General features: G+C 38.0%; 1 protein-coding gene across 1 annotated transcript in view; it reads right to left on the bottom strand.

Moving 5' to 3' along the window:
- Nucleotides 1-21,084, bottom strand: part of LOC109419875 (protein vestigial) — a 141,208-nt gene that overhangs the window by 64,066 nt on the left and 56,058 nt on the right. Inside the window, exons 3-4 of the mRNA XM_029852997.2 lie at nucleotides 15,235-15,490; nucleotides 7,270-7,560 (exon numbers count right to left, since the gene is read on the bottom strand). Of these exons, the coding sequence (XP_029708857.1) occupies nucleotides 7,270-7,560; nucleotides 15,235-15,490 (547 nt within the window). The remainder of the gene's footprint in view (nucleotides 1-7,269; nucleotides 7,561-15,234; nucleotides 15,491-21,084) is intronic.

The following is a 21,084-nucleotide window of genomic DNA, read 5'->3' on the forward strand; positions in this document are numbered from 1 at the left end:
AGCAGCACCCATGGGTACCGCTGGCAATAAATATCAAACGTCAAGCGTTTAGCCGAGATTTCAGCAAATGAACTTTAACCGAGATTTGCACAGAAGATCTCGGCATTCTGTTTTAAGTGTGTGAAAGAACCCTGGGATTACTACGTAAATAAAATACATTAAACCAAACATATATTTCAGGGGAGGTTCCATACAAAAAGTGTGCCATTAAAAGTGTTTTTTTTGCGTGATCTTATTTATGGAATTTCTAAGTAATCAATGGAGTCATTTCAGGAGGTGCTTTATAGAATTCTTTGGAAAATGTATTAATTTTTGAAGCAATCCTTGTAGAAATATATGAAAGAATTCTGGATTCTCTATCTTCTGAAAATAAAAAAAAAACTGTTAAAGCATCTGTAACCCGTGGTTGTTTTTTTGAGAGAAACGTCGATAAAATAATCTGAAATAATCCATGGATGTATTTCTTAAACATGGAAGGTTATCTATAAAAATTCTTTGTGAAATGTCTGTAGAATATTGCATGGAATATATTCGTAAATTACCATAAAACTTTTCCAAGAGTTTTTTTTTACTTATTCGTTTATAACTGAGCCGAAATCATTTGTTCATCAATGTAAATAATTGATTTAACGTTTAACATTTCAACACATTTTTGCAGCTTTCAATACTATGTTAGTTTGGGAAGCCGAAGTGCTCGCGGCTGTTTCGAGGTTAGGGATTACAAAAAATTAAAATAAGGAAGGAGGGAGTGGGTACTTAAACTAAATTAACTTCCAAGAGTTATACAAAGAATATGTAGAGGAGAAGTTTGAAGGAGTTTGTGGACGTCATGAGTGTTCGGATGGGTCACTGATTTTCGTAGCAGCTCTTTTGATGTTCAGCAGCTCGAAACTATAAATAATGTTTTATTTAACGATTAAACATAACGAAATATAAGTCACAAAACTTACATGAATAGTTTCCTTCGAGTGAACAAATTCTCTTCTTCTTTCTTCTGAACCTTGCCTCACTCTTAGCGAAATTTCCTTCCTTTCAGCATCAATGATGTATATGGTAAATCTTATATTTAGTAATTATTTTCTGATTACTTATTTCTACTTACTGACTGATGTAGTGGAATTTATTAGAAAACTGTAACTGTAAGTTCCCGGCAGCTAGCGGCGAAATAAAGATACTTCTAGAAATGAAATCAATTAATTTGCTTGTCTGTTAACGACAATTCTTCACTTACGTCCAAATCACTCAACTAATAGAAGAAAAAGGAATATATTTAAAGGAATATCCGACGTTAACTAATTTATAATTTTACCACGTGATAATAGAAGATTATGCAATTCACTCTCGTTCTGATTAGATTTTGTTTTGGTTCTTTTCATTCGTTGACGTATAACATTTAATCTTAAGGTTGCCCCAACTTAGCTTCGCTGCTGTGGTCGTGTGCAATACCCGTGTTGCCAGTGGGCAGTGCCTCAACAATGAGAATAACGCCAAGAATGTTGTTAATCATCCGTTCAGGTATACAAAAAAAGTCTAGCTTAGTACTTAAAAATGAATAAGTGAGTCTACTCATCAGCGTGGGAAATTTTGTTCAGCGGCGTGAAAAAAATATGAATAGCGAAGCGCCGGGTCAATTTAACTGGCGGCAGCGGCGTGGCAAAAACGTCGGCGACGACAACGCGGCGAGGTGGCGCACACGTCTTTCTCCGATAGCATTCATGGTAGAATCTCTTGAAAATTCCCAGGAAGTTATTCTGGAGGATTCGCTGGAAAAATGTCTGCAGAAACCTTGGGGATTTGTTTGCAAGAATCTATGTAAGAATTTCTGAAGATTTCCATGGATGGTTATCTAAGTTAATTTTTTTTGAGAAAATCAATAAAAAAAGTCCTGGAGAAATTTTCGAAGCAATTCATGCAAGGTTTTCTTAAATTATTATTTGAGATATGTCGGAGGAACAGCAAGCAACGTATCTGAATCAAACCATGCAAGAAACTGACGAAATTTGTGGAGAAAATTGTTTTTTTTAAGAGCCTGATTAAGAATTTTTGAGAAAATTTGTGGGGAAATCGCGAAAAATTTTCTGAAGAAATTCGACGAAAAAAAATTTGGGAATAAATCCATGAAATTTTTCTTTTATTTGGAGAGATTTCTGAAGGAATCCTTGGAAAAAATCTTTTCCAGTTTTTTTTTTTCAAAAATATCGATATTACTATCGGCAAACAAATCGTTTTTGACTAAACTTCCAAATCAGTAATAAAATATTAACCTCACTGAATTCCCCCACAATGACAACGTGACTCCCGTTCCTTCTAATTTTCCACCGCCACTAATTTGTAGCTCAATAAATCATTTCCCGCGGCGGCTGTGTCGACATCATAAATAATAATACACAATTTTATAAACCTTTTATCTCTCTGGATCATCATCATCAACATCATTGTCGCGGAGTCCCCGTCCTCTACCAACAAGCGCATGAACCGTATCGTGTCGCCGACGTTTTGTATTTTTACCTCTTTTGCTACCTTTTTCCCGGTTTTTGTGGAGTCCCGTCCCAGGGTTTATTTTAACTTAAACTGCGGGGACACACAATCCCAATCAATAAATAAATAAATAATTGACTGTGGCACCCGGTCGTGGCTTGGTCGATTGTCTCCCGCGGGACACACATACCAGGGGATAAACGAAGATCAGAAGGAATCATTGCACATTGGTTCAAAATGTGGGACGCATGTATACCTCTTTGTTATCCTTCTATCAATACATGCGTTAACATTTTAACAATTTTTCATACAGAAAGAGTAGCTTTTGATAGCTAAGTATTTGTAAATTTTCCTAGTAGGTATGTCTAAATTGATATTTTTAAATTTTCCTCAGCAATTCTCTTTCTGAACCACTGTGCACTAGTTGCAAACACTCGTCCAGAACGAGGTAGGAAAAAAGTGAGTAATCGTTGAACCGATCAATTTATGAAGCTGTTCAGCCGCCGCCACTCTGCTGCAGTCAAGGCATTGTTGAATGCAGCCAACAGCCCTTTTGGTTGGCCCTCTAACCTTTTGTTTTGTCAGCAGAGCAGAGCATAAATGTAACCATTGCCACCACTGCACCGCTAATACATATTTATACAGCGGCGTGGCGCGGGTTACGTGTGTTTTCGAGAGTGAAGTTGGTACAGCCGCGGGGAAACACCTTTGGGTAGGTATTAATAGAATTTCCGAAAATAAAGGTTATAAAGATGTCACATAAAACATGGAATGCGGTTTTGGATGCATGTACGAGAGCGGTGGAATAGTCTCCTGGATCTCCGGTATTGAGACGTCGGGATAAGGTAATCAGTTTGGGTAATGTTAATCAAATGTTCATTAGAAGTGATCCATCTGCTCAAGGTGTGTAAGCTTTACAAAATATTCTCAGTACGATTTGATGAATATTTGATTTTTTTTTTACTTACAGTAAAGGCAATCTATAGCAATACCAGGCGATATGCATTCTAATTTCTTTCTACAAATAGGTAGGTCACATTTTCATTCTAGATTTTTGCATATACAGAAATGTCGACCAATTTTAGTCATATAAGAGCCGTAAAAACTAATGTAGAACATGTATACGAAGCTACAAATAAAGACTTTTGTCCATAGTTTGCAACACATACGTCATAGTATGTATATGTCGAATTTCGCACCAACTCGTCTTCGGGGTTGGCAGCACCCCCTCAGAATGTTATGAAATTTTGTAGGTCTCAAGACTTTACCTTTTCAAGCAACTTTGCGTATTTTGTTTTTTCAAAATTAACCTAGGCTAACATTTAAAAAGAGTCAAAGTTCTTTAACCGTTTTTTTTTCACAAAAAAAAAACTCGAATATGATAAGATGTACAAAAAAGTGATGTATGGGTGACATTTAGAAAATTGTCCAAGCTTTCATGAAAAAATATTTTAAAAATTCTAAATACATTTTTTCACGCTAAAAAATATATTTTTAAAATTAAAAGTCAATTTACAGAAAATGCCCACTTTTTTATGTTTTGAAATTTTTTTCCAAGAAAGTCAATATTGTTGCCTAACTTTCCTCCATACATCACAAGATGGGCACTTTTAAGGAAAAAAAGTTTTTCTAACAAAAACTTTTTCATGTTATTTTTTTAGCGTGTTGCGCATTAGCCGTTTTTTTCACAAAAAATATAACTCGAATATGAGAAGTTGTACAAAAAAGTGATGTATGGGGGACTTTTAGGGAATTGTCCAAGCTTTCAAGAAAACATATTTAAAAAATATAAAAAAATGTTTTACACGCTAAAAAATATCTTTTCAAAATTAAAAGTCAATTTACAGAAAAAGTCCACTTTTTTATGTTTTGAATTTTTTTTCCCAAGAAAGACAATATAGTTGCCTAACTTTCTTCCATACATCACAAGATGGGCACTTTTAAGGAAAAAAAAATTTTTCTAAAAAAAAACTTTTTCATTTTATTTTTTTTTTTGCGTGTTGTGCATTAACTCGTACAGTAATGTATCCAGAATCCTTATGACAATCCATTAAAACTTAATGGGCTCAACTACTTTTTTAATATCTTAACGTGCTTGACATTGAAAACGTGCTTGATATTGGAAAGGGCTCACGACAAATTTACTTTTAGGGTTTTATATCAATGAAAACGCTTGTGTATTGATGAAATATGTACATATGTATATGTGTATTCAATTATTGTCTTTTCTACAATATATACATCCTTCTTTTATACATTCTATTGTAACGTTTTTTGAATATTAGATCTTTAGTCTATCTGAAACAAAGTAAACTTTTTTGGAATATCTTTTGAATTCGAAAAGAGAGACGAACCAGCCAAGGGCTGAAAGTCTCTCTAATAATGACAAATCAATCAATCAATTGAATTCGAAAACTTCTTCGCTTCAATTTGATTTTCAGAAATTGGCACAAATGAATGAAATTTTTGTGTATCAGGTATTGTTTTTACGTGACTGTATGTGTATAGTTCTTCAAGTTCATCCGTCATTTTTGCATATTGTTCATTTGAAATAAAGCAGAAATTCAATTTTGTTATATGTATATCTGACTGTTTAACTGCCCAGTCATACAGTTCTCGAGGAGTTGTGATTGTGTTTCCATAATCTCGAGCAAGACTTGCTCGTTTTGCCATTCGCTTGAGAGTACCTCCAATAGCGTCACATGGACCTTTGCCATGTGAAGTTGCGAAGAAGTGCCATTCTGTTTCCAATCCATAATTGGACCGAAAACTGCACAAACTGGCAATTTTTTTTTTGTTCTTATAATGAGCTGCTGCTCCATCTGACATGAAAGTAATTTTTGAGAAATCAATCGATTGTTTAATGAAATCCAGCAGTTTTGATATAAATAACTGAACTGCTGTTGTATCGTGTGTAAGTACTTCAGATATTATTATAAAGCTCAAGTTTTCCAACTTATTTTCTTTTCTGTAGTACACTTCAAAGGGGTGAATGGTAGCTTGAGAATTATTCCAATGGTAACCTTGAGCTGAATTTTGAATGATAAATGAATAATTTTCTGAAAAGTCACAAATTGTTAATACTTCACCCTGTTTAAGAGATTCTTTTTTATCCCGCAAAAATGAGGATTGTTCTTTATAAATGAAATCATGAGTTATAAGCTTATCAACTTTTTCTACAAAATACGGAACAAACTCGTCTATAGTCTTAGTAATAGTTTCCAAATTGCATCGATCAGTGGTTAGCCATTGTTGAAATAAAACCGATTCTTTATCATTCGCTTCTAATAATGATGTTAGTCCACTGGTTCTAGGCACACAATAATACAATTTCAGCAAACAGAATGCTGTTTTAAGCATTCAGATATCAAAACAAGCTGAGAAACAGGTTCTATTCCAGTTGGGATGTAACGCCAAGAAAAAGAAGGCACCCAATCAAACAAAGTTGTAATGCCCATTGAGTGTTATTAAATGGGTATAAGGATTCTTGATACATCATGTACGAGTTAATGCGCAACACGCTAAAAAAATAACATGAAAAAGGTTTTGTTAGAAAAACTTTTTTTCCTTAAGAGTGCCCATCTTGTGATGTATGGAGGAAAGTTAGGCAACAATATTGACTTTCTTGGAAAAAAATTTCAAAACATAAAAAAGTGGGCATTTTCTGTAAATTGACTTTTAATTTTAAAAATATATTTTTTAGCGTGTAAAAATGTATTTAGAATTTTTAAAATATTTTTTCATGAAAGCTTGGACAATTTTCTAAAAGTCCCCCATACAACACTTTTCTATAGGTCTTGTCATTTTTGAGTTACATCGATTTTTAAAAATTTTTCGAAAAAAAGATAGGCCCTCTTCAAATGTTACTCTTGAAAATTTTCGAAAATTTAAGTATGCAAAGTTGCTTATAAAAACCTAGTCTTTATGCCCACCAAGTTTCATTCGATTCTGAGAGGGTGTTGCCAACCACTGGTCGAGTTGGCGCGAAATTCGTCATATGTGAAGTATTCAATTTTCGAAACATCAAAATAGCATGAAACGAGCTCATCAGTTTGCCGGTAGAGAGCTGTAAGCTTCCGGAAAAAGAAAATAAACGGATGTTTGCCAAAGCCGGAAATTGTCTACAAAATAAAAAATCAAAGCAACTCCAATTAACGCTGAAATTTTCTAAATTGGTTAAAAAAATGACTGAATTTAAAAAATATGCTGTCCGATATACATTGGTTGTAACTGAAAAAAAAAAACCACGAGTATCTGTTGGAGAACTTCAAAAGTAATGAATATCATCGCACCTAAGAAACACCGAAGAATATTTGGAAATAGTCACCCACATCAATCCTGATAACTTTATAACGAATTGTCGTCTTGTACAAACATGAAAGTGAACCACTGTAACCATTTGCTTCTTCATCTCCTAGTTCTCAATCAGATCTCCTAGGACAGAACAGCAGGGGCGAGGTTTTATGCCTTTTGTGATTTATTTTTATGGCTTTCGGGTTAAGAAGGCATAAACAGCTAATTACCATGGTTAAGCATTATGAGCGTCCCTCTCGGTGGTGGCTTTTAGATGCAGCTCCCGGAACGAATAAACGGGTGTAAACGTCTCTCTTTACGCACTTCTGCGCCTAACACTACATCATCATCAACGCGTTTGCTTCTTCGTGTTGCTATCACTGCTGTTGCCGTCGCTGCCCCAATTGTGGTAAAATTCCCCGACCGTTTTACGATGTGATTTTACAACAGCCACCTATTGGCACAACCGATCCCGTAAATAAATCCATTCCGACTTACCTTTATTATTTTTATCGCTAAAATTTAACGCCCTAGAAAAGTGCTCGTCCACCACGCTGGCCGCATCGCCGGAATAATGGGTAAACACTACACACGTGGCGGACACGTACTGGGCTCGGCCTCCGCCACCGCCACCACCACCACCGGAGGTCTCGCCACTACTGCTGCCACCCGTCGCTCCACTGGCACCGCCTGCCGCACCACCCCCGCTACCGTCCGGGTGGTGCAGATTGTTGGGCGATTCGGGACCGGACGAACAGGAACTGTCGTTGTGCGCTCCTGGGATGGTTCCTGGAAGAGAAGAATTGGTAGATAAGTTTTAAAGAGTACCATTAAGAAAGGTACAGCAGTATAGACCCTTAGTGTCGATTTCTTCACTTCAGCTTAACCGGTTAGCCAGGCTTACTCATATATTTAAACCTGGTTTAACGCTTAAGCCAGGGTGAAGAAATCAGCCCTTAGTAAACGCACGAGAGGATTTGAGGGGGATAGAAGCAAAGGGGTGTAAGTGACAAAAACCTATTTTCGAGTAAGTTTTTCATCAATTTTTCATCCCATGCAAATAGTATGGAGTTTCAAAATCGACACAAATTTCCCCGATTTATTGTAATTTTTCTGATCATCGTAAAAATAATCTTAAAAAAGTTCCTGAAAGCTTGGAAACTGAAGAATTTTTTGATATGCTTAGCTCAAAATCGAAAAAATGGTCACTTACATCCCTTTGCATCTAGGCCCTTCATTTACGATTTATACAGAATCGGGATCTTTCTTGAGCTCCTTGAAGTTTGAACAATTTCTTTCTTGTTTCGCGATGCCTGAATGTGAAATAAAATCTAATAATAATAATTCTAAGATTATTTTTTTACAGACCGCACTTCTTTCGGATGAATTAGATGTCCATCCACCCTACGCATCTGTTGAGAATGTTAAACCTAGAGTCGTGACTCCGAGTCTAATCGACAGGACGAGTAACTTATTCGCAAATTGCACCTCAATTTGTCCATTTCTTAATTTGTCTTATTTTTAAAGAAGGTGATTTCATAAACTTTGATCGCTGAAATTATTGGAATGATTTTTTTTTTCTTTCTTGAGTTATGGCCAATTTTGTGAAAAATTAACATGTAAGCCTTTATTATATGGTCATTTTTAACAAAATTGGCCATAACTCAGGAACGAAAAAAAGTGCATTTTTAAAATTTCAGCGATCAAAGCTTATGAAATTACCTTCTCAAAAATATTTTTTTTGAAAATTTTCCGCGAGTTCGGGCATAGTTTTTCCCGCTTTTCTTTATGAATTTTGTTATCGGTGGAATATTTTGTGGAGAACTTTTTCCAATTCATATTTTTTTTTAATTCCTGAGAAAATTTGCTTTCATTTTCTTTAAAAAACTTTTGTTTCTACGATGCTTTGTTCTTAAGTTATGATTTTTCAAAAAAGGCTTACATGGCACATTTGGACATTTTTCAACAAAATTGGCCATAACTCAAAAACGAAAAAAAAGTGCATTGCAAATATTTCAGCGATTAAAGTTTATAAAATAACCTTCTCAAAAATATTTTTTCTTTACGAATTTTCTTAACTTTGTTTCTACCATGCTTCGTTCTTGAGTTATGATTTTTCAAAGTAGGTAGTATCAGTGGAAAAGAAAATTTTGATCAATTTTTTTTGTTCATATAACCATAAGCCCTGCCTGTGGAAAAAGTTTCATGAAAATCTGAGACCCTTGGGCCCAAACCCGAACGGTAATAAAAAAAATCCCCAATTACCAAAAGAATCTCTGGAAAATATGTAGGCAATTCCATAAAGAAATTCTGGAGAAATTTCCTCAGAAATCCCAGAAGAAAGAGGAATCCAAGGATAAACCCTAAAACAATCGTTGGAGAAAACCCCCGAAGCATTTCCGGAGGAATCCTTGAAGGCAGGCTTGTCCGCACTGAGCGCATGAAAATTCTGCTCTTTGGATTTACACCATCAAGCCCATCATAAATTAGAAATCTTTTCATCTTACCAGATAGAAGGATGTTGAAATATTGTAAATGTCATTTCGAACTGTCAATAAACCGCACCGCAGAGCCACACGGAGCGCGCAAAGAGATTTTCACCCGGGTGAAAACACTCTAGTGAATTTCACTTTGAACGGCCCGTGCGGCGCTGCGGTGAGGTTTTTTGACAGTTCGAAATGACATTTACAATATTTCAACATCCTTCTATCTGATAAGATGAAAATATTTCTAATTTATGATGTGCTTGATGGTGTAAATCCAAAGAGCAGAATTTCCATGCGCTCAGTGCGGACAAGCCTGCTTGAAGGAAACCCTTGACAACTTTGCAGAAGAATTTCTGACGAAAATTTCATAGGAACCCCCTCAGTACATCCCTTGAAAAATTCGTAGAGGAATCTCTGGAAATTTTCCCGACGAAAACCATGGAGGAAAAAAATCTGATGATGAATTCCTACAAGAATCGTAGGGTGTTTCTGAAGGAATTCATAGGTATAGGACATTCTTGAAAAAAATGGTGAATAAACTAGTAAAGAATTTCTAGGAGAAAGTTGTGAAAGAAGTCCTTGATGAATTCTTGGAGGATGCACTGGCTTCTGAATGCATCCCTGTAGAAAAACCTGAAAAAAATCCAAGACAAATTGCTGAAGGAAGCCTCTACAAATCCTTGATGTAATCTGAAAAAAAAATCTTTGGGTGATTCTGAAGGCATTCCTGGAGAAATGCTTGGGTGCATTTCTAGAAAAACTAATGGAAGGATGTTGAAAACTTCTAAAATTATTCCAAACAAAATTTCTGAAGTAATCCAGGAATAATTTCTGGAAAATCCCTGAGGGAATTCCTGGAGGTATCCCTGGAGTTTTTTTTTTAACTTTTATTGTTGTATATTTTAACTATTGCTAATTTTACACTTAATCCCTGGAGGAATTCTTGAAGGAATCCCTCGAAAATATTTCCAGAGAAATCTTTGGACAAGGAAGAGAAACTCCCGGTGGGAATCCATGGAGGAATAACTAAGGGAATCCTTGAAGGAATCTATGGCAGAATCTCTGGAGGAATTCCCTAGAGGAATTTTTGGAAGAGTTTCCTTGACAAATTACTAGACGAATTCCCTGTCGGAATTCTTGGAAGAATTCTTGGAGGAATCCCTGGAGGAAGTATCTCTGGAGGAATTTTTGAAGGAATTTCTCCAGTTCTTCCTTGGAGGAACTCCTGGAGTAATCCTTGGAGGGATTCCCACAGGAATCCCTGGAGGAATTCCTGGAGGAATTCCTGAAGGAATTCATGCAGCAGTCCCGGGAGAAATTCCTGGAGAAATCTCTGGAGGAATTTCTGGAGGAATTCCTGGAGATATTTCTGGAGGAATTCCTGGAGCAATCCCTGGAGAAATCCCTGGAGAAATCTCTGGAGGAATATCTGGAGGTATACCTAGAGAAATCTCTGGAGGAATTCTTGGAGAAATCCCTGGAGAAATTCCTGGAGGAATCCCTGGAGGAATCCCTGGAGGAATTCCTGGAGGAATTCCTGGAACAATCTCTGGAGGAATTCTTGGAGAAATCCCTGGAGGAATTCCTGGAGAAATCCCTTGAGGAATTTCTGGAGAAATCCCTGGGGTTATATCTGGAGAAATCCATGAAGGAATCCCTGGAGGAATTCCCGGAGGAGTCCCTGGAGGAATCCCTGGAGGAATTCTTGAAGGAAATCCTGGAAGAATTCCTGGAGGAATTCATAGAGCAATCCCTGGAGGAATTACTAGAGGAATCCCTGGAGGAATTTCCTGAAGGCACAATTCTCACAATTTTCTGAGGAATTCCCTAGCGGAGCATTTGAGACGCAGCTAACTGGGATCCATACCCTCACTGTGACGATTTTCATAGATTTCAATTATAACTTTTTCACAACCATGTCGCTTATGACGAACATAAGTTTTAGGTATGGAACGCGTGCACAACATTTATGAAATCAATAAGCGTGTTTTGAAACAGAAAAATCATCCATTCATAAGTTGCGACTTTTGAAATTCAGTGTAGTGCAAAGAACATCGGTAATGGGAGGGGTTTAAACCCCAAAAAACTTCCCTTCTTAGGAAGGGTAATGTGATCCCCTGTCAACTAAATAAACTTATATTTTTACGTGTGTCAATACAGCACAGTTATTCCCAAGTAACAATTCCTTTGCTGATTGGTTTGTTTGATTTTATTACAGCAATAATTAAAACTCACAGTTTTATGACTACTTTTATGAAAACCATGGATGAAATATTTTATAGTATACTTCAAGATATCAATAAAGCCAAATTTTAAGAGTAAACAAAACTCTCCGATATGTAAACCTTCTGGCAATCATTATTACCACAACAAAACTGTTAAAACTCTCAACAGATGGCGTACCGTTCGATTAGTAACGACATCTGTTGGTGGAAAAGCAGAAACTACAACATCGCTATAGGTTTATTGCGGTCATCATAAAAGTAAACTTGCTTTCGTTTTATTTTCGCTATTTATGGACGTCGCCATATTGAATAATTAGCTAACGTGAATGGAAAATAGTTAATTTTGCTCAAATTAGCAATAAATTGAGTTTGTGGCTATCCCCATAACACGCTTACATAAATAAACTCTCTCAGCTGAGCTTTCTTGTGATTCAAGATAGTTTTACCAAATAAACAAATTGATTTATTTCATTCCAAGGCGATAATATTTACCATTTTCGAAGCGCATTAATTTTATGTTTCTGTAACCCCAATATTCACGGTAAAACTGAATGCGCATAAGCCTACAAGTAGAATAACTGCTCAAATATTACTTTGAATTGATCGCTTTGTACTTACGAATGAAGTGTTCTCCTGAACTTTACGTGCCATCGAAGAAAGCTCCTCTGCATCTTGAGCTGTCATAGCTTTTGTTGAAAAAAAAACAACAACAATCATCATAACCTCTTTTCGAGAATGAAAAATTTTTACAACTAGGTTTTAAAACGACTTTAATGCTACTCTTTATGCGGTTTGCAAACCCTCTCCGAGAGTGGTCCACTTAGCCAGAAGGTGCTCTTAAAGAGGTTATCAAGAGGTTTTGATGTATAAATCAGTTTTATTGCAAGTTTTATGAAATTGGTCATGAAGATCTTTTATAGAGCCGAACAAAACTTAAAATGTTACTTGGGTTTTTAAGTGTATTTGATGACCTAAGTGAATTCATGCCTTGATTTCAGAGAGCTATAGAAGGAATACAACTAGAGTTATATGAATTCTGTCCAGAAGTCCATGGAAATGTTTAAACGGTATATTTTCAAAACCAGAGTATTGTGCGAAGTTGTGTTCAAAATTTGGAGAAATTCTGTCTAGAAATGAACTGTTGGCTATTTTTTTAAATTTTTGTTTTCCACCTGGGTAGACGGGACAAAAGAGCGTGGGCGGACTCCCTAGCCGACGAAGGCGAGAAAGCCGCAAACACAGGCGACATCCGTCTCCTCTACGACGTCTCACGCCGCCTTAGTGGGACCAAGACCGACCGGCTGACCAGTTGAAACGCTGGTTCGAGCACTTTGGAAACCTTTTTCAAGTGTCGGTCATGCCATCAACACCTCAGCATGATCCGCCAAGGGTTCGACGCATTTCCTGTGTCAACACCGAAGCTCCATCAGTGCAGGAGATAGAAGCAGCCGTCCGTAGCATGAAATCGAACAGAGCCCCAGGGGTCGATCGCATATCAGCAGAGATGCTCAAAGCTGACCCCGTAGTATCCGCACAACTACTGCATCAATTATTCTGCAACATATGGGAAACCGCGACATTTCCGGCTGACTGGATACACGACGTCTTAGTAAAGGTACCCAAAAGGATGATCTGAATGTTTGCGATAATTGGCGGGGCATCATGTTACTGTGTATCATTCTGAAAGTCTCCTGCAAAGTGATCCTTAACCGGATACATGAGAAGATTGACGCAACTCTCCTACGGCAGCAAGCTGAATTCCGTGCTAGACGATCCTGTGTGGACCATATTGTCACGCTCCGTATCATTCTGGATCAACTCAATGAATTCCAAGAGTCTCTCTACCTGGTGTTCATTGATTACGAAAAAGCTTTAGACCGTCTCAATCACGGAAAAACGTGGGAAGCCCTCAGGTGCAAGGGTGTCCCTGAGAAAATCATCGGCCTCATTGAAGCACAGTACAGAGCATTTTCGTGCAGAGTACTGCACAACGGTGTTTTGTCCGATCCCATCCGGGTCTTTGCTGGAGTGAGGCAAGGATGTATACTATCACCGCTACTGTTCCTTATCGTAATCGACGAGATCCTGGTAGGTGCGATTGACCGTGAACTAAATCGTGGATTGCTGTGGCAGCCCATTACTATGGAGCACCTAAATGACTTCGAACGTTGCTCTCCTAGCTCAACGGCGCTCTGATAGACAGAGCAAGCTCGACGATCTTGCCAATCGCTCCTCAGCGGCAGGTCTTACCATCAACGTCAACAATACCAAATCGTTGGATGTAAACACGGTCAACCCTTCCAGCTTTACGGTAGCTGGGCAATCAGTGGAGAATGTTAAAAGCTTCCAATAACTTGGTAGCCAAATGGCGGCCGATGGCGGCACCAAGATCGACATAGATGCACGGATCAAGAAGGCGAGGGCTGCTTTTGCGAGTTTAAGAAAGGTATGGAAAAGCAACCAGATTAGTCGACGCATCAAAATCCGAATTTTCAACTCGAACGTGAAATCTGTGCTGCTATACGCCAGTGAAACCTGGTGTGTATCAGTGGAGAACACTCAACGGTTGCAGGTCTTCATCAATAGATGCCTGCGGTATATAATTCGTGCATGGTGGCCTCACAATTGGATCTCCAACGTGGAGCTCCATCATCGATGTCATCAAAAGCCGATAGCGACAGAAATTCGGGAGCGAAAGTGGAGGTGGGTCGGCCACACTCTACGCAGGGGAGGAAACGAAATCTGCAAACAGGCGTTAGACTGGAACCCAACAGGACATCGCAGCAGAGGCAGACCCAGCGAAATCATGCAAGTCGACAGAAATTTGACCTGGCCAAGGCGATGGCTAGCAATCGCCCAGGATGGAAATCTTTCAATTTGGCCCTCTGCCACCGTGGGTGCCCAGGACTGAAAGTAAGTAGGTTTCCACCTGGGCTAAAACGGTTCAATATCTCGGTAATGCATGCGCACTAGCATACAGGTCTTCATGAAATGTGAAGCCCGTTGATAAGAGAGAAAATGGACACTTGCAGTGTCCATGCATTATTGCATTCGAATAATATTAACATCCCAAGCCTCATTTCCCATTCTAACAATACAATAATTGATAATTAAATTAAGCATCATAATTCCAATTCAACCGTAAAACACCATGTTTTACGATCGCATCAAGAAGAAGGCTACCGGAATTACCACCGATAAGCGCTTGGTGGTGCCCATAATTTATGTTCGCTGTCATCTTTATCTGCGGTCGTTTGTTTTGCGCCCTCTGCAGCCAGCGCCAGCGTTTGGCCGTCAAAACAAATGTGCATCGACAACATCGCGCGTCATCACCCGTTCGAAAGGTTTTGTTACAAATGACTCCGGCTGCTTGCTTACTACAGATGTTTTAACGATGATGACCCTCGGAACTAACTGGACGCGGATGGGGGTTAATATTTTAAACATTTATGAGCTTCCGTGTTGTCCTTCCCGAGTTTTTAAGCAGGCAGACCGATGAAAGGGTTTTTGTTGGTTTTTATTGAGTTGCTCGGGGGAAAACGGACGGACGAACGGACGGAGAAAGGATCCACCTGCAGCACGTCAGAACACCCAGCCCAGTGACATCCAGTGACAGTTTGAAATCGAAACAAAAAGCTCGAAGGTAATAAATAAATTGTCCTGAAGGTGGAATCAATCATCGTTCGATCGATTGAACGAACGAACTTTGCGCGTTGGTGGAAAGAAACAAAATTTGGAGGTCCGTTGCCTACCTTCGGTATCACTTCGTGCCGCGCTGATGTCTTCCTCTTTGGTTATGTGCCTCTGGAGTGCGCCCAGTGGTATCGTTGGTATCGTTGTGTTCGAGGTGGAAGAGGACAGGGCGGAGGTCTGGGCAGCGGCCGCTGCCGCTACGTTCGATGATAACGACGGCGGTAGCAGAGGGCTGCAGGGTGAGTGGGATCCGGCTGAGGTGCTAGAGGACGCCGCCAGCGGGACGCCCGTTGAGGGGTATAGGTCCTGGTTGAACTGCAATGAGGAGAGAGAAGGTTGGTTTTAGAAAAAATAGAAATCACTGTTAAATTATGATTGAAGGCTGTCCCCAAAAACAATAATTTTCAATTTTTATATTTTTGTATTTTTAGAGAAAAACTAATTTAGATTCAAATAAGAAATTAAAAATAGGATTAAACAGGAATGTAGAATCTGATAGCTAGAAACTAAAAGCTTGACACAAAAACAAGAATTCGAAAGATGGCGATTATTAAGATGATAGATGATTGAAAAAAAAAAGACAAGGGTAAAAAAAGTTATATGTAATAAAAAAAAAACAAAATAAAATAAATGCATCAAAGTATAAAATTTACAAGGAATAAAAATCATTTGGCCAACAATTTGCAAGTATGAACAAAAGAACACTGATGTTTGTAATGCAGCTACCCATTCCATAATCCTCCATTTAGGCATCAATCTTCTTCCAACGATTCAAACGACAGAATAATGAGGCTCAATAGCTCAATGCTTCAACCAACACCCATATTGCAAGAAAACTGCTCATTATTTTACCCGGGTCCCGCGTTTCTCTTCCCAAACTATTTCACACCTCGTACAAAACAGCAAACCCAGAGTTACTCATGTTGAGAATGCAAACTTCCATAGGTTCCGACCATCATCGGTGTGCAGAATAAATGGTTAAAACGTATTAAAATAATTTAACTTATTTCTAAAGACTACCCCAGGCATCTTATGAATCGCATTCCACGACACATACTTGATACCCTTCCTCGTCGCGTTGTCGTTCAGGGTCGCTTCACTAGCACGCCGCGCCGCCAGCAGCTCATCGTCGCAACGAAGGCGATGAAGGTGGACGACTTGGTGACGACGCGACGCAACTCGGCGGGACATTGACTGATGCTTTGCTCTCGTTGTTTAGTCACACGTTGCTGAGGTGTGCGCGTTGTGGTTGTCTAGTAGCGTGAGATAAAGAGGTTATGCAGCAAAACCGTGACAGACAAAGTGTCCCTTTTTAAAATCTTTTACAATAAAAAAATGATCAAATTTTGACCGACAGCTGTTTAACAAATTGACAAGAATTGAACAAATTTGAAACAGTTTGGGTTATTCTAATCTACTAGTGATTCTAGAGAAATGACTATTTATGTAATATTGAAATATTAGTTTTGGGTCACTGAGGATCTGAGGATCTGAGGACTTTTAGGACACATTTCACCATGCAAAATCAAGCCATTTGAATTTTCATTTTCCTAGAACGTGCTGGGACAATTCCATTGGTGTTCTTTCTGGGGTTTCTTTTATCAATTTTATCTATGGGCTACTCAAAGAATTATTTCTGGGAATTTCTTCTTTAGGGATTTCTACAATAATTAAGTCTAAAACTTCTCCAATAAGTTTTTCGGGAAGTTAATTCAGAAATTCGCTTTTCTCAGGAACTTCTGGAGCAATTTAAGACGAACGTCTTGAAAGATACCAATAAGGAAATCCCGCAGGTTTAAAAAAAAGATTTCCCAGAGGTTTTCGTGGAAGAACTCATGGAAGTTTCCCAAAAGATACATCTGGAAGATTGCCAGAAAGAGTTTCAGAAAGATTTGCTGAATGAATTTTCAGAAGGATCTCCAAGAGGATTTCCGAAAGAAACTCCTTGAAAGCTCTAAGAAGTAATCACTGAAAAACTCCCTTAACCTTCCGTAACTCGCCCGGTTGGCCACCACCTCCATCACCACGCTAATGCTTAGTACAAAGAGCGAGGTTTTTAAAACGTGTTGCACAAAATACAACAGCGCGATTGCTCGAGGGTTAAAGAAGTGCTAAAAGATACCCAGAAGGAAGCCATGGAGGATTCCTAATAGAAACTCCAAGAGGGTTCTCACACACCTTATTAACCACAGCCGAGGTTGACTGAGTGTGCAGAATGCATTCCAGGATTCTTTGGATCATCTCTTGGAGAATGCCCAGTAAGATATTCCTGGAGATTTTCAAAATATTATTCTGAAAGAATCTTGCAGAAGCTCTTGGAGGAATCTGTGACCAATCGTTTTACTCAGTTCACTAGCCGTGTTAGATTGGAGCCCATAAGGTGGTAAAATCGCCGTTTATTTTAAAAGAAAGAGCTACTAATAGATAGCTTAGCTAGCAGTGACATACATTAAGATCTAAAATCACGTGCTACATGTACTGTACCTTTTAATTCCACTAAGAATTTGCATCCTTTGACAGATACGTATTTCGACCTCAACCGTAAGGAATTAAAGCAACAGCACTTAACCCGATTTTCTTTTTACTTACAGGCATTCCACTGGTTCATCATCATCCATTACCTGTTATTTATATTTATTGTATTTATTGTAACATGATGATTGGTTTGCGAATGATGTTCTTCGTATGCAGCAGCAAAAAAGCAGATTTTATTTCAATCACTGTGGTATATATTTCAATCCAAAGACGAACAAAAGGCGACCGTATACTGCGCGGTTCAAACCTACACTGAGCGTACCAAATGATCGTTCGGTTAATCACAAACTATGTCGACGTCCCGAGCGCTCGTTACATTATTTATTTGTATTTATATTCATTTTTCTAAAAACTTCTTCTGCGATATTTGAAGATTGTTTTCGTTTCTCAAAGGTATTGTGTTTGAGAAACCATCGAAGAAATTTCTGAAAGAATTGCCAAAGGTTTCTGTTAAAAAAAATTCTCAAAGTAAATACCTTAAAAGTTTGTTGGAATTTTCAAAAGGAATTTGCGAAAATATTCCTTAAAATATTAATATTTCTGATGAAGTCCCCAAAAGATTTTCCAGAGAAATTTTAAAAGGAATTGCTGATGAAATTCCTAAAATAAAAATTCGCAGCAAATTACATCGGAATTTTCTGGGGCATTTCGAAGAAACAGTCTCAGGAATTCAATATACGAGCGTCCATAAGGACGAAGCTTTTTAGAGGAGGATGGGAGCTCTGGGGTAGTGGCATATTTTGGCCGATTTTTTACGCTTCCTCCCCCGTCGTAGCATATTTTCCCATATTTAATACATGGCTCGTCACACAATCCCAGACCCCCCTCTCCTCCCTTAAATGCTACGTCATTTCCAAAGTTTCCAAAGTTATCACAGATGAAATTTTCAAAGGATTTTTAAAGTTTCTGAAAGATATTCCAAGTTTATACCGAAGAAATTGAAAAACCAATGCCGAACAATTTTGAAAATTTCAAAGGAATTACCGTCGTGCTGCTATTTTGGGGTGCGAGGGGCTATTTTGGGCACTTTAGTATTTCATTGTTCACACACATCAATATTGGAGAAATATTTTGTTGTGTTCATTATTGTTGAAAAGCATTATTGCCTGCAGAATTTAGCTATGCGAATAAAAAAAATGCGATAATTGCTTGTCAGTACGAGAAAAACCTTAACCATTAATTGAAAATATCATCTGGCCTTAACACAATCGCATTTCAAAATATGTTTCCACTGGTCCTGTTTTAGCAAAGTTTCATAAGAATCGATTTATCATATTCAATGGATCGTTATTTCCATTTTACGTTGTTGTAAGTGTGTTCTATTTGAATCAGAGATCGATGATCTCATTTGATTCCTCTCTCTCTCTCTTCTTGGCGTAACGTCCTCATTGGGACGAAGCCTGCTTCTCAGCTTAGTGTTCTATGAGCACTTCCACAGTTATTAACTGAGAGCTTCCTCTGCCAATGACTATTTTGCATGCGTATATCGTGTGGCAGGCACGAAGATACTCTATGCCCAAGGAAGTCAAAGGAAATTTCCTTTACGAAAAGATCCTGGACCGACCGGGAATCGAACCCGTCGCCCTCAGCATGGTCATGCTGAATACCCGTGCGTTCACCGCCTCGGCTATATGGGCCCAGGATTTGATTCCTGGGAGTGTCTAAAGTAGACGCCACACCGGTTAAAGGCAGTTGTTTTGATTTCAAGAGAAACAACTGCTAATCCCCCAGATGAAACTTCCTAAGAAATTCTAGATGATTTTCATGCAGTGGCAGGCAAAGAGAGCTCTTCAATCAATGACTGTGGAAACTTGGAATTCGTAAGTTCTTCTGGATTCAAATCATATAAAAAGATAAACCTCTAAGTTTGAGCCAAAAATATTGAGTTTAGAGGTGACGCAAATGCCACAAAGTTGAATTTTTTGAGAAATAAAAAGGTGTCTTACGTAAATTAAATTTCGAATAAACTTGTAGAAGACATTTTTTTTCAAAGTCACGTAAAAAATAAAGTTTTAAGGATTTAATTTATTTTTTCTTCTTTTTAACAAAAAAATAACTTTGGTGCCCACAGAGATCCAAAAGCTGGCAGCAACTTATTTTTTGAACATGTCTTTAATGAGATACAGTAAATCGAGCATTCATTTATAACACTAGGAGCAATGACTGGGCTTTAAAAATTTGGAAATAGTGCTTTTGTGTCTTGCTACAGCACTGAATAGCTGCTGATGGAATAAGTACTGTTTTTTTTTTTGATAAAAAACACAAACAAGTTCAACCACTACAAAAGTCTGGTTATATAAGTAATTCAATAGCTTCCACAAGTTTATTTGTAATTTCTTGTGTATAAAAAAGATTGAAAATTGGTTGAAAATTGAAAAAGTTATGACACTTGAAGTGAAAATACCATTTTATTACTCGAAAATTCAACTTTGAGACGATTGCGCCACCTCTAAAACTCAATATTTTTGACTCAAACTCGGAGGTTTCTCTTTTTATGTGATTTAAATTGAAAAGAGCTTACGAATTTCAAGTTTCAACAACTTTTAAAAATAAGCCGCTGCTTACTGTGGAGGTTCTGAAAGAACACTAAGTTGAAGAGTGTCAGGCCAAGTAACAGCGAGAATATAGAACCTTAATGAAGAAAATGGAAGAAATCATTTCGGTTGGCGTGGTTGATGTGATGGTTAAAGCCCGTGACTATTCCGCCGAGAACTTGGGATCGAATCCCACTCCTGACATACTTATAAAATGTGAGTTCTTCTTTCGCACGGGAAGTATAGCCGTTGTTCCCGAGTTGAACTAGCCCCGGGCAAAAAATCAAGTTTTAATACAGATAAAAAAAATAGATAGGCGAATAAATCGGCGCATAATCGATCGTCCCACAAATGTTAGTAAGTACAAATATTGAAGTACTTACTTTTTAGACACCAACAACACAAACTGCTCAGTGGCCAGGTATGTGGAGTGCGAGAATAAGTCTCGGCTTCACAAACGCGTTGTGAACTGGCATCTTAGTGGAAAAAGAGGGGAAGGTAACATAAGGCTGAATTTCAAAAGGCTGAATGCACATAAGGCTGAATACAAAAGGCTGAAACTATGGATATGTAACAAAAGGCTGAAATTACAAAAGGCTGAAATAACAAAAGGCTGAAAACATGGATTTAGGCCTGAAACGCACTTAGCCGAATGGGTTATAATGATTTTAATTCTAAGGAGGATTACTAGTTGTACAATATTACTAGTTACAATAATATTACAATATTACTAGTTGTCCCATGTACAGCCTAGTTGAACGGTTAAATTATGATCTATGCATATACCTCGAAAGAACCTCTAAAAAAGCGGGAAAAATCTCTGATGGGAGAGTAAGTATT

This window comes from Aedes albopictus, chromosome 2, assembly GCF_035046485.1.
Source record: "Aedes albopictus strain Foshan chromosome 2, AalbF5, whole genome shotgun sequence".
Lineage (NCBI taxonomy): Eukaryota > Metazoa > Arthropoda > Insecta > Diptera > Culicidae > Aedes > Aedes albopictus.